The following is a 14,897-nucleotide window of genomic DNA, read 5'->3' on the forward strand; positions in this document are numbered from 1 at the left end:
ATTTCATGGTATAGCACTGCGTTTTCTTTCTTTAATCCATCCATGCATTCATTTCTGCACTGCGCAAAGCATGTTGAATCCTTCTCCCCCATCCCATGGTGGTCCCTTAGGGCCGTTGGAGACGTTCTGCTTGGCAACAAAACGCTGGGCTAGGCCCGTTTAGACTTACTGAGAGCTCTACTAAACAAGCGCCTGTTGAAGTGTGTAAAGATGTGTCAAAAAGTCTGTGACATTGTGCAGGCTTGACATGTTTCCGCCCCATAGCGCTCACTCTGAGTTCTGCAGCCTCTCACCTAGAGCATGTAAACAGTCACACCTGAGCAAGCGCATGGATTCTCCGAGCCGCTCAAACACTCCACTGCCCCAGCCGAGGGTTAAATCCGCCCTCTGGGTCAACTAAGCCATAGGCATCCCTGGTGTGCACTGGGCTGGAATGGACCTAGAAGTAGTAGAGCCAGGGATGAGGAATGAGTGCAATTACACACACACACACACACACACACACACACACACACACACACACACACACACACACACACACACACACACACACACACACACACACACACACACACACACACACACACACACAAATATAAACAAATAGGTCTCACTGTTCGCTGTGAATACATGAATGCATCTAAGGCTTTTCAGGGATGTCGTGCCAGTGATCCATCTGTGGGAGGCAGAGGTGGTTAACAGAAACATATTGCGGCCAAGCGGGTTTGTGTCAGTCTGTCAAACCGAATCCGTGTGCCAATCTGTGTCCATAGTCTCATACATGATAAAGTGGGACTAGAACTGGGGTAGTGGAGCATGCTTTTTAAGAATCCTAGATTACACGATTACACGCGTTTCAGATTTAAAACTTCAGATGATTCACTCTTAGGACAGGCCTTGTATGGTGTGTGCGTGTGTGTTATGGTTTGTGCAGAATGTGTCTGTGTGTGGACTAGAGAATAGGCCTATGATATTTGGGAAGCGCATGCATTATTCCACTCTTCACACCAAATATTATTACATGCAAGGAAACAAGATCTTTGTCTAACATAACTGGAAAATGTATGAACAGGTTCAAGCCTTTTGGGGCCCTATACGAGATTTGGTTGGGGGGCCTACCACCTCGCTGGTAAAATATTTTAGTGGCTCCCCACTTGACCACGGAAATATTTATACATTTTTAAAGTTAATTTCCTGTAATTCCACACATTTTGCCATAAGGTATAGGCATTTTGCCGTTTTAAAGCAAGTTTTCTTCAATTGTACACATTTTGCCATAGGGCGATAAATAAACTATAGCAAATGTCTAACTAATTTCATGCAATTTTATTTGTGAGTGAGAGTGGCAAACAAAATTAATGGGGGCCCCCTAAAGAGCAGGGCCCCTATGCACATGCCCTTCGTTCCCGTTCGGTAATTTATTTATTATTACCACAAATTTAGATAGCAGGGTAGACTAATTTACCAATCTAAAAATGCATAGCTTGACTGTGACTGACATAACAAGAGGAAAACTGCTGATGCACAACCACATTTCGAAATTGCGCTTTGTGTATTCTGCTGTTCAAATTCTCAAAAGTAAGAATTAGTTCCTTTTTGGGTCAGGGGCCCCCTAGCGGCCAGGGGACGTAGACAAACCGCCCATGCCCAAGTCCGGCCCTGTGTAAAGACATGGGCATAATTCACATTAAATCCTCACATTGGGAAGAGCAATTAGGATTGTTTGTGATGGTCTGCACATATCTAGCATAATATCCATGTCTTTGGTGAAACTTCTTTACACAGTTAACCAGCCAACTCATTAACTTCCCTCCCACACAGTACAGGAATATGTTTAGTTGTGCTTCTGTAACGGATGTGAAACGGCTAGCTTAGTTAGCGGTGTGCGCTAAATAGCGTTTCAATCAGTGACGTCACTTGCTCTGAGACCTTGAAGTAGTTGTTCCCCTTGCTCTGCAAGGGCCGCGGCTTTTGTGGAGCGATGGGTAACGATGCTTCGTGGGTGTCAGTTGTTGATGTGTGCAGAAGGTCCCTAGTTCGCGCCCGGGTATGGGCGAGGGGACGGTTTAAGCTTATACTGTTACACTTCTGTGGAGTGATGACATGTTGAAATAGAGAGGAGACAGCCCTCAGTCCCTCCATCTGATGGGCTGATTTATTTACATACACAAAGCTTTGTGTTTCTGCAGTGATTTGCTTACATCTCAAAGACCAGCCGAGCCGATACACAGATGGTGATTTACCTATCAAATACAAAACACAAAGTTAAAAGTTTTACGTTGAAAGTTTTATTAGTTGTACGGGATACGTATTGTATACATCGTCCAACGAAATGCTTACTTGCAGGTTCCTTTTCTACAATGCAACAACAATAAAAAACAGTAAAAAAATAAGAATAAAAACAAAAAAGTGAGCCTGTTGGTATTAGACCACATGCTTCGAAACAGTCTGCCTGAAGGTAAGGGAGAAAACAGCTCGTGGCTGTGGTGTGTGAGGTCATTGATGATGCTGAGTGCCTTCCTCAGGCACAGTTTCAAGTAGATGTCCTGGATGGGTGGAAGCATGGTCCCAGTGATGCACTCGGCCGTCTTCACCACCCGCTGGTGGGCTTTGCGGTTGTGGATGGAGCAATTCCCATACCAGGCCGTGAATCAACCGTTCAGGACGCTCTTGATGGTTCAGCGGTAGTATTTGGAGCAACATGCCAAATTTCTTCAGCTGCCTTAGGAAGTAGAGGTGCTGGTGCACCCTTTTGACAAGAGTGGTGGTGTTGTTGGTCCAAGAAAAGTCCTCTGTGATGTGGATGCTGAGGTACATAAAACTAGTAACTCTCTCTACTGCAGTCCCGTTGATGTGGATCAGGGCATGTTCCCTCCTCTGCTTCCTGTGAAGTCAACAGTCAACTCTTTTGTTTTGCTGACATTGAGGGAAAGGTTGTTGTCATGATGTCACCACAATGCCAGTTCACTTACCGCCTCCCTATAGGTGAACTAGTCATTGTTGATTATCAGGCCTACAACTATCGTGTTGTCAGCAAACTTGCTGTACACCATGCGTAGCCAGTCACATGGCTGTCATGTTTGTGAATGTTGCTACAGAATATCTAGTGCCCCAATAAACATCTACCTGACCCCCCACTGTCAATCCCCCAGGCACAAAGCCATTCCACTGTGAATATGTTTCTAATGCCTTCTGAGCTGCAGGCGATACCTGTTTTTAAATATCATTCTGTGGCAACATTACCAGAGAATTTCCACACTTCCCATTCGTAAATGCCACCCTGATCTGCCTAAAGTTTCCAGATGCGAGCAGTGCTTTGGTCATGTGACTAATGCAGAACCCCTACCTTCTCCCAACAATGAGCTAACTACAATAATGTAGTTCCCTCTCTTTACCCCCATCTCTCTCTATTGCTGCATCTCTTAGCTATCTCTTACCATTCTCTCTCTCTGTTTCTCCTTTTCTATCTGCCTGTAGGGTGGTGTGTGATGTGTTTTTCTCCCGTGTGTGTTTGATGGCCTCTGAGTGTTTCTCTCATCTACCCGATGGGGGAACTCACAGAGCACAGACCTGGGGGAACTCACAGAGCACAGACCTGGGGGAACTCACAGAGCACAGACCTGGGGGAACTCACAGAGTACAAACCGTTAGAGATGTGATCGGCCAAGACAATTATGAGCTTGTTATATTCTCAATCAGCCTTAAGTATCTACAGCATGTGGGTTGCCCCTACAGTGTGCACACACACACACGCACACGCACACGCACACACACACACACACACACACACCCGCACACTTATCAAGTATCAAATCTCTTTCCCCTCTCCATCATTTTCTTCCCTGTGAATTCAGCTATCATTTTATTCCTATGGTGCTATGACACAATAAGTCACATTAAGCCCCTGCCTTTTCAGATCCCTCCCTCCGACCTACCCTCCATTTCTCTCCTCCTCCCTCAATCTCATCCTCCCATCAGATACTGGGCCTGATGGTTTTGCTGGGATATCAGATTAATCCTAGTAAGGACCTGGGAGCTCAGCAGGGTGTGTGTGTGTGTTGGATATAAATATGTGACTCAATGTTATGCTACTGTACTCCTGTGGGAGTCGTGTTGGCCAGATGGACAATATCGTGTGACTGTAGCATTAGGCTAGATAATGAGAGTGTTTTTGTCAAAATGTTTCCATATCATTTAGAGTATGCAAACAGTCATGGTGGTGCTATACAACACTTGAATCTCTGGACTCCTTGTGGACTCGTTGTTCTGGACTTTCATTGAGCTACTTGTTGAGCAAATGGCTTAAAAAAATGCCTCCATATTGAACCCTGTTTTTTTTACAGTAATGAAACACACACTACATACCAGGGTTCTATCTCAATTCACATCAGCTGTATTGGAGAAGAAGGTCCAATGTCCCTCCCCTTACTTTTTTCTCCAATAGGATTTGCGAAGGAGGTGAGGAGAGAGGATGCGAGGAAACAAGAAAGATAAATTGAGAAAGTGCCATGTAACTATTATGTTTTCCACAGGTTCAAAAGTCAATGTAATCCCCATCTCACTGATCCCAGGAATTACCTTTAACCCTTGGGTATGTTCTACAGGAAATGGCTACATCGAGGGAAAGGAGCTGGATAACTTCTTCCGGCAGCTAGAGACTGCGCGGAGAGGAACAGGCGTGGTGAGTGGATTTGAATACTTTGAAAATGTATCCTTCCTTCCTTCCTGCCTTAAAGTGAGTGACTGACTCCATCCTAGTCGAGGCAACCTTAAACATTGTATTTAATGAGAAAATGGTCCACTTTTACTTGACTGTCATCATCCATGGTATATTTAGGCTTCTAGATAGGCTAATAGACTAGACAATTTGATATAATATGCTACAACAACTCATCATCATAGAGAGTCGTTAGGTAGGAAGTCTCTGTTTTAGTCATTTTTGATTTATTCTGTGTGTTTGTGTGTGTGTTTGCCTATTCAAGGATCCCACACATGCTGCCTTTAGAGAGAAAATGAAGGCATTCATGATGAAATTTGACAAGAATGCAGACGGAAGAATCGAGATGTCCGAAGTAAGACTCATACTGTACACAAGCACATTCAAACTCCTCTGTTGAAATGTCTTCTTACTTTTTATGTTTTCCTCTGATGCCATATCTGCATATACGTTCTTTGTTTTGTACACAGTCTTGTTGTTGAAATCCGCTTTAATATTGAGTTGGTCGCCAAGTGTACTAATCCTCTCTCTCTATATTTTCTCTCTCTCTCCCTCTTTCTCTCCAGTTAGCTCAGATTCTGCCCACAGAGGAGAATTTCCTGCTTTGTTTCAGAACATTTGTGGGATCCAGTGCAGAATTCATGGCGGTAAGTTGTGTCTGTCTGTGTGTGTGTGTGTGTGTGTGTGTGTGTGTGTGTGTGTGTGTGTGTGTGTGTGTGTGTGTGTGTGTGTGTGTGTGTGTGTGTGTGTGTGTGTGTGTAAGCCCACTGCACTGTACAGTATATCCTGGTATCATTGCTCTCCGATACAGATAACTTTTTGGTGTATTGCTAAGTCTGATCACTTCGTTCCATACACAAAAACCAACACACATCCATCCACACACACACAGAATCAATTCCAAGAGAGCTTAGAAATATCAGGGAAACAGGCATCTCCTTGTCTAAAGTGTTTTATATCTAGAAATAACTAGAGAGAGAAAGAGAGAGAGGGCGGGGGGCTCCTTTTAACTGTTCTCTGTTGGTGGAGACACGCAAAGTAAGGAGAAGAGAGGATAGACAGAAGGAAGGTGTGTTGCAGTGGTCCAGTGTGCTGGCTACCCTGTGTTAAAAGTGGAGGGGGGAGGGGAACACAGAAGCTATTCTCAGTCTGCCATACATTATGGATTGGTTGCAGGCTTACTGCAGGAGAGTGGGGGGGGTGGGGGTGGGGGAGGGGTGATGTAGTTTGGGCATCCATCTTTGATAAGGTTTCACTCTAGACACGGGTCAGCAGGTAGATTATAACACAAATTATATACTTTTCTGTCTCACTCTCATCCTCTTCTATCTCCGTCTGGCTACATTCTCTCTACCGATTATAGCATTATGACTTTTCCACTTGTTGTTAAAGTAAAGAGGGTTTTAAGGCTTTAGAGTTCTTAATCTCTGTGTTTAAATGCATGTGTACTGTGTTGTAATGAAATGTTAAAAATGCTCCGTCTACAGGCATGGCGAAGGTATGACACTGATCGCAGTGGATACATCGAAGCCAATGAACTGAAGGTAAACAAATGTGTCAAGCTTTTAAACATTCATAACCTTCATTAGTCAATTTCCAAGGACTTGTGCTTGTTGTCAGAGGAGGACCCCTGAGCACTCATCCTTAAACTTTAATGTTGGGTCATTGAGCCAGTTACCAGTGGGGTAACGAGGATCTGTCTTCCTCAGGGTTTCCTGTCAGATCTTCTGAAGAAGGCCAACAGACACTACGATGACAAGAAACTCAACGAGTACACACAGACAATCGTGAGTGTGACACACATACTGTACATGTGTACACAAACACACAGGTTTAACACCGTGTAGTAATGTTACGCCACTCACTGTTGCATTTCACTCTCCAGCTGAAGATGTTTGATCTGAACGGTGATGGGAAACTGGGCCTGTCTGAAATGGCCAGGTGAGTGTATGTGTGTCTTGTTCACTGAGAGACTCTGTGTTATAGTTAAATCCATTTTGAAGTAAAGAATCTGAATGTGAATGATTTTCTTTTATCTCATTTAAGGCTGCTGCCGGTTCAGGAAAATTTCTTGCTCAAGTTCGAGGTGAGACCACACACACACACACACACACACACCCCACCCCACCCCCACACCCTACCCCACCCCACACACAAAATCCTTTAGGAATTGGGGCAATGTAGTCATTTGTGAAAGAGTCGGTCACTATGTGAATTAAAGCAGTCTTGACTATAACCCTAAGGTAAAGGTCATACAATATGTATGTCGGCAGATCTATGGTACAATTCAGCTTTATTGCTTTCACTGTACGAGGATTAAACTGTTTATCACAGGAGACGTTTACTGGGTCCGCACCTGGCTAGACTATCACATCGACACCCTTAAAAGTCCTTGTAACGCACTCAAGCACGCATGTTCACACGCACGCACGCGCACGCACACACACACACACACACACACACACACACACACACACACACACACACACACACACACACACACACACACACACACACACACACACACACACACACACACCTGTCTGTCAGTTCTGCAGGCTCGTTAATGAAACCAGTTAGACTCCAGTTTGTGAGGAACAGATGCAGGCATTCCCAGGGTGCTACAACTCAATATTAGGAAGGTGTTCCTAATGTTTGGTGAACTCAGTGTATATATATATCATGTACAATAGATATTATATTTTTCCTTTCCTTTCACTGTTTTTTCCGTCTCTCCAGGGATGCAAGCTTTCAGCAGAGCAGTTCAACATAATATTCACCTTCTATGACAAGGTAAATGAGCACAGTAGACATATTTGCAGGGAGGGTGTGTGAGAGAGATTGTTTGTATCCCTGTCACTCAAGCTACAAGCTCCATGCAAATGGTCACTTGCACAGGTAAATACTCCAGACACACCTGCGTCTGTATCATTTATTTTGTTAGTGTTACCTTGGTAACCTTCCCAGTAGCGGTGCATGGGTTAAATGAAGGGGGAAGCCAATCCAGAAAAAAAAGCCATATTACAACCTATGTGTTGTGATAACTGCGTTGTTTGCTCTATAACCTGTTAGTTCATATGCCTTGACATCATGATATATAGGTCTAATGCCGAGACAATAATAAGACACAGTGGCAGAATAAATTCAACCACACATTTGTTTCATTACAAAACCGGAGAGCAACATCTGTCCACAGAACAAATTGCATGTAACAGTTACATGACCTACAGCATGGTCAAGCAAGGTATTGTTTCCGACATTTTTGGACTACTAAACAACTATTGATTTAGAACCACAGAGAGTTATTGCAAGATACAAAGAAAACAGGAGCTGCCTGTCAATGTTACTGATTTATGTGTGTGTGTGTGTGTGTGTGTGTGTGTGTGTGTGTGCCTAAACGGTCTATGACTCTGTCATACAGTACACACTTTTAGTTTTTGTTGTTCTAGGCTATCTTGGTAAAATACTTGCTCGCTAGCTTCCTTTCATAGACAACAATACACCAGGCCAGCTAGTTAACATTAGCATACTCTTTGAAAAAAATATGCTATCTAGAACCTAAAAGGGTTCTTCGGCTATCCCCATAGGAGAACCCTTTGAAGAAACATTTTTGGTTCCAGGTAGAACCTATTTGGTTCCAGGTAGAACCCTTTTGGGTTTCATGTAGAACCCTTTCCACAGTTCTCTTGTGGGGGCAGCCGAAGAACCCTTCTGGAACCCTTTTTTCTAAGAGTGTACATCTTGAACTTCCATCCTCTCAGGTCAGGTGCACAATGTATGAATTTATGGATGGATCAGAATCCCCATTATAATCATTGAGAGACAGAGAATTAAGTAAAACGTACAGAGAATTAAGTAAAACCACAAGTCCAAATCCCTAATTTAGGAAAGGGCCGAACACAACGAGATGCAACAATTCAAGTTTCAATCATGTTCTTATTTTGTTTTATTTATTTATTTATTTTTTTTGAATTTGACCCCTTTTTTCTCCCAAATTTCGTAGTATCCAATTGTTGTAGTAGCTACTATCTTGTCTCATCGCTACAACTCCCGTACGGGCTCGGGAGAGACGAAGGTTGAAAGTCATGCGTCCTCCGATACACAACCAACCAAGCCGCTGCTTCTTTAACACAGCGCACATCCAACCCGGAAGCCAGCCGCGCCGGAGGAAACACCGTGCACCTGGCCACCTTGGCTAGCGTACACTGCGCCCAGCCCGCCACAGGAGTCGCTGGTGCGCGATGAGACAAGGACACCCCTACCGACCAAGCCCTCCCTAACCCGGGCGACGCTAGGCCAATTGTGCGTCGCCCCACGGACCTCCCGGTCGCGGCCGGTTACGACAGAGCCTGGGCGCGAATCCAGGACTCTGATGGCACAGCTGGCGTTGCAGTACAGCGCCCTTAACCACTGCGCCACCCGGGAGGCATTTGATTGTTCTTTTAATGAGAATATGATATAAGATGCCCAGCCCCTTTCTGTTGTTTCACTGTTTCACTAGGATGGAAACGGTTACATCGATGAGCAGGAGCTGGATGCACTGCTGAAGGACCTCCATGACAAGAACAAAATGGTAAAGAACAACAGACTTCACTTATTTACTGACTCATCTTTTGATTAGTTGATTGGTTGATTATGTCATACTGCACCTGGTGTGTTTACAAGATCAGAATGATTGCCAGAACGTTGTGGTCTGGTACAGGTCTGGTATGGTCTTCTGAGTTTTTGTTGGATCAGGATGTGGTGTTGCATTGACTGTTAGGGCCATACCCAGCAAACAGGGGACGTCCTGAGGATATTTGGCGACTTTCCCATTAGGTCCCTTAAAGGTTTAGGCACAACGTTATCCCACTGACGTTCTGAGAATGTTCTAGTTCCCAGGATGTCACTGAGGACCATGTCAGGACCTTTTCAGTACATTCTCAGGACTTTCATTTTACTAGTCCTTAGGACGTCGAATGATGGGCCCAAGGGAACATTCTCTGTGGGACCGTTTTATAGTTCCCGGCTTGACCTGGGAATGTTTTTAGGATGTTCTTGGTCCCCTGAAGGTCACCTGAACGTTCTAGTTCCTGGTTTGTCCCCAAGGACGTTTTTAGCACGTTCTTGGGACGTTGTGTCATGGCCCCCTGAAGGTTTTGTCTAGTTCCCAGTTTGTCCCAGGGATGTCCCCAAGGACGTTTTTAGGACATTCTTGGGACGTTGTGTCATGAAATAAGTAAATCCCTTGCATTGCCAAAATACAAACAGCTGTGACTGGATCAGTGGTTCACCAATCAGGGCCTTGATAGGCTTGACAACAGTAACAAAAGATGATGTGCAATGAAACTAGGGTGTGCGTGTGCCCTGGGTAGATTTCTCTGTGTGTGCGGTCATTGGGACGTTCCTGGGACCAACCGGGAACTAGACAAAACCTCCAAGGGACCATGAGACAATGTCCTGACGACTTCAGCCGACCATTTTGTGAAGTCCTGGGGACGTCCTAATGGCTCATTATTGTTTACAGGGTAGACACCATAGTTAATGATATCATTGGTTGAGGCACTAGCACTCACGTCTGTTTCTCTCCCTGTTTGCTGTAGGAGTTGGACTCGACCGGTCTGGTGGGCTATAAGAAGAGCATCATGGCTCTGTCCGACGCGGGGAAGCTCTACCGCACCGAGCTGGAGATCGTCCTCTGCCGCGACTCCACACTGTGATCTTTCACCTCTGACCCCTGACAACCCCCCACTGCCCCCATCTTGGCATTACTAAGTGCATGTATGCCCCCCTCCTCCACTCCAACATCTGTAGAGTGAAAGTGAATGTCCACTTGAAGGCATAAGCAAGACCCTCAGCCCAACTGCCCCACTCTGTTTAACTACCTGTCCCTTACTATGTCCCACCTCACCTCCCCCCTTATCGCAGCGTGGCGCTACCTGATGATGTCATCAGCGTCCGCAGCTTTTTTGTTCTTTTTTTTTTTACATGCAATTCTATAGTGAGTTAACCATTACATATGGAAATAACAGAAGGAATATACGATATGACTATTTATTTGAATGCATATACATTTTGCCTGAATGTCCTTTATACTGTACTCCCTAAGCCTACTCTTTGTTTTTTTACAGTTCGCCTGTAAATCTCTCTCTCTCTCTTTTTCTATTTACCTCTAATCTCAATGCCCACTCCCGCACTATTCGTTTCAGTCTGTTGCCTTGTTTTTGAATTGGGTTTAGGCTCGTACTGTTTTAGTGGAGATATTATTGAGAGCATCAATAAATATAGCTGATGATCACTTATGTCTCTGCCTTACTCACAACCACAGGGCCAAACTGTCTCTATCCTAACCATGGGATCTCAGTCTGCTAAACTTCTATATCAGCCTATACATCTCTATAAATGCATAGTTAAATCTGTTTCTATGAAGACTTAATCTTGGCCAGGCAAAGGAGAGCTATTTTTCTTTGCCAGCATAATGTGTTTCCTGTGAAGATAAAAGTTCCAATACAGATGTTGGGAGCAGGCGCGTTATCTCCCTGAGCACTCCACTCTCGCTGTTCTAATCTCCAGTTGAAAGCCAGCTTGATGAAGGGAGCCTGCACACTCCATTTTTCATAGATGAGAACTTTCAGAGGTACTTATCTGTCTCTATGGCACACTACGAACACTGAGTGGGTCAAGGCTGGAGGAGATGTGTGACCGAGGGGAGGGATATGAGTGGAGTTAAACAGCCATTCTCCAACACCTGCTAGTCGACTAGTCCTACCATAACAGCCTAACAACCCTTTGAGATCACAAAGGAATTGAAACTCTCAATAAGTTTGTTTACTTACTGTGTCACTTACAAGAAAAACTCCTGATGTTTTTTTGCCTCAGCTGCTCCATCTGAGCCTTTGAGCCTCACTACTTACATGCACATCCCAAATTTGCAGACAGAGCAATTTAGGGCACTCCAGTTGGTGGACACATTTCCCTGTGTAATATACAGTATATACATGGGAATGTCCAGAGTCCTGAAAGAGAATGACAAATATGCACCAGGCTTGTTTTTGGTCTTTAAAGATTTAAAAGAACAACACCACACAACACAGTAATCATTACGTGGTTGCACATATATTTTTTAAATATATATTTTTGTGAAAACCTTCAGTTTCTGGGGTAATACATCTAATTGTATGTACAAGCTTTTAGAGCTGTCCATATGTTTCACTGTATGGAGAGGTCTGGACACCCCTGGTTTAGTACCAAATGGAACAGTCTGACTTCTATCAATTAATCATCCGCACTTTAATCTTTAATTAAACTCGCATTAGTTTTCTTAAAGCACAAAAAAACACCAAACCTCGCACTTACACACGTACACACACTATTTCTCCTGACAACAGTACAGAAGAAATAGAGTCTGCTCTGATTCCCTCCCCCACATTGGTTCCTCACTCAGAAAGAAAAAGGGAAGAGAGGGAAGCGAGAGATGGGGGAAAGACAAGCTGCTAAGATTGGGGTCCATATTTAGCTATTCTCCCCACACACGCGAGGTGCATGTAGCTAGAAACATGATTAGGCACAAACAAACAGATGTTAATAACAGAAAACGTCAGATGCTCCTCTGTCTCAAACACACCAAAACAGCTTCAGCTGAGTCAGAGGATGAGGCAAGGTTGCAGCCTCGTAGCACAAACACATTTAAAAGAGTTATCGGCACACCAAGTAGAAAAGTTGGGTCTTTTTAGAAATGAGTTTGGGCTTATAAAGTCTGCTGTCTTTTTGGTCCAGTACAGATACAGACACAGCCACGCACGCACACGCACACACACACACACACACACACACACACACATACACACACACACACACACACACACACACCACTAAGTGTTGTTGGACAGCTCTGCGGTGGCTGGATAAGGCAAACAGTTGTAAAGCTTTTCAGGAATTTTCTCTGTGAGTCATGGACATGGCCGGAGCAGAGAGGGGAACAGATGCTGTCAAATCCCTAATGGGTTTTGGAACACAGGCCTCTCCTGCTCAGCACAGTCCCAATGTGCCACTAATCCCTGATGGGTTTTGGAACACAGGCCTCTCCTGCTCAGCACAGTCCCAATGTGCCACTAATCCCTGATGGGTTTTGGAACACAGGCCTCTCCTGCTCAGCACAGTCCCAATGTGCCACTAATCCCTGATGGGTTTTGGAACACAGGCCTCTCCTGCTCAGCACAGTCCCAATGTGCCACTAATCCCTGATGGGTTTTGGAACACAGGCCTCTCCTGCTCAGCACAGTCCCAATGTGCCACTAATCCCTGATGGGTTTTGGAACACAGGCCTCTCCTGCTCAGCACAGTCCCAATGTGCCACTAATCCCTGATGGGTTTTGGAACACAGGCCTCTCCTGCTCAGCACAGTCCCAATGTGCCACTAATCCCTGATGGGTTTTGGAACACAGGCCTCTCCTGCTCAGCACAGTCCCAATGTGCCACTAATCCCTGATGGGTTTTGGAACACAGGCCTCTCCTGCTCAGCACAGTCCCAATGTGCCACTAATCCCTGATGGGTTTTGGAACACAGGCCTCTCCTGCTCAGCACAGTCCCAATGTGCCACTAATCCCTGATGGGTTTTGGAACACAGGCCTCTCCTGCTCAGCACAGTCCCAATGTGCCACTAATCCCGGATGGGTTTTGGAACACAGGCCTCTCCTGCTCAGCACAGTCCCAATGTGCCACTAATCCCTGATGGGTTTTGGAACACAGGCCTCTCCTGCTCAGCACAGTCCCAATGTGCCACTAATCCCTGATGGGTTTTGGAACACAGGCCTCTCCTGCTCAGCACAGTCCCAATGTGCCACTAATCCCTGATGGGTTTTGGAACACAGGCCTCTCCTGCTCAGCACAGTCCCAATGTGCCACTAATCCCTGATGGGTTTTGGAACACAGGCCTCTCCTGCTCAGCACAGTCCCAATGTGCCACTAATCCCTGATGGGTTTTGGAACACAGGCCTCTCCTGCTCAGCACAGTCCCAATGTGCCACTAATCCCGGATGGGTTTTGGAACACAGGCCTCTCCTGCTCAGCACAGTCCCAATGTGCCACTAATCCCTGATGGGTTTTGGAACACAGGCCTCTCCTGCTCAGCACAGTCCCAATGTGCCACTAATCCCTGATGGGTTTTGGAACACAGGCCTCTCCTGCTCAGCACAGTCCCAATGTGCCACTAATCCCTGATGGGTTTTGGAACACAGGCCTCTCCTGCTCAGCACAGTCCCAATGTGCCACTAATCCCTGATGGGTTTTGGAACACAGGCCTCTCCTGCTCAGCACAGTCCCAATGTGCCACTAATCTCTGATGGGTTTTGGAACACAGGCCTCTCCTGCTCAGCACAGTCCCAATGTGCCACTAATCCCTGATTTCTGAAATGGTGGCAAAAGAAAAAACACTCGTTGGATTTTCCCTCCATTGTTTCTGTCTCTAATCCATTTATTCAGCAGAGAAATGAATCTCCATTTCTGAAAATGAGTGAGACGAAGAGAGTCAAAGATACTAACACGCACACACACACACACACGCACACACACACACACACACACACACATGGATGCATGATTTTTCACAGCTGTCAGTACCAGTAGTAGTAATATGTTGTCTTCTTCTGTTGCTTTGCTTGTCTATTATTCTTTGGAGTCGTAAATGCTTGTCATTGGCTGTGCTTCCTCTGTGAAAATACCTGTATGTGTTTAAATACCCCACTAGCAAGGATACACTGACAGAAACACACCCATAAAAATGTATATACTGTAGCCACAGTCTCTCAATCAACTCTCTTTGTCACACACAATATTTCCTGCAAAAGAGTGTCCCACTCTCCCTGGCCCACTTCTGTGTTTGTGTGCTTACATATGGCTGTCCAATTACAATGCCACAACTTCTCATTTCCGCGGTAAAAGTATTTCCACAGCAACGCATTACAGTGTAATTAAACTGGCCTGAATCTCTCCATGAGAAACACTGCACCTCTGGGTGTGGAGGAACAATGGGGAACTGTTTGTCTGTGTGTGGGTGTGTGTGTGTGTCGGATGGGGGAAAAACATGATCTGTTATCGTTCTCTATAATTACCTTTCCCCTTTTTGACAGCTGCATTCCCTGCAAGCAATTGGCTTTGCACACGTAGAGTGCCTTGCGAAAGTATTCGGCCCCCTTGAACTTT

General features: G+C 45.2%; 1 protein-coding gene across 1 annotated transcript in view; it reads left to right on the forward strand.

The window, feature by feature from the left end:
- LOC139384803 (calretinin-like) overlaps nt 1-10,963 on the forward strand; it is a 12,334-nt gene extending 1,371 nt beyond the window's left edge. The window contains exons 2-11 of the mRNA XM_071129686.1: nt 4,605-4,681; nt 4,983-5,072; nt 5,284-5,364; nt 6,205-6,261; nt 6,427-6,504; nt 6,603-6,658; nt 6,764-6,803; nt 7,457-7,510; nt 9,219-9,290; nt 10,300-10,963. Coding sequence (XP_070985787.1) covers nt 4,605-4,681; nt 4,983-5,072; nt 5,284-5,364; nt 6,205-6,261; nt 6,427-6,504; nt 6,603-6,658; nt 6,764-6,803; nt 7,457-7,510; nt 9,219-9,290; nt 10,300-10,416 — 722 coding nt within the window. The 3' untranslated portion in view covers nt 10,417-10,963. The remainder of the gene's footprint in view (nt 1-4,604; nt 4,682-4,982; nt 5,073-5,283; nt 5,365-6,204; nt 6,262-6,426; nt 6,505-6,602; nt 6,659-6,763; nt 6,804-7,456; nt 7,511-9,218; nt 9,291-10,299) is intronic.
- Nucleotides 10,964-14,897: the final 3,934 nt, after the last annotated feature.

The sequence above is a fragment of the Oncorhynchus clarkii genome, chromosome 26 (assembly GCF_045791955.1).
Source record: "Oncorhynchus clarkii lewisi isolate Uvic-CL-2024 chromosome 26, UVic_Ocla_1.0, whole genome shotgun sequence".
Classification (NCBI taxonomy): Eukaryota; Metazoa; Chordata; class Actinopteri; order Salmoniformes; family Salmonidae; genus Oncorhynchus; species Oncorhynchus clarkii.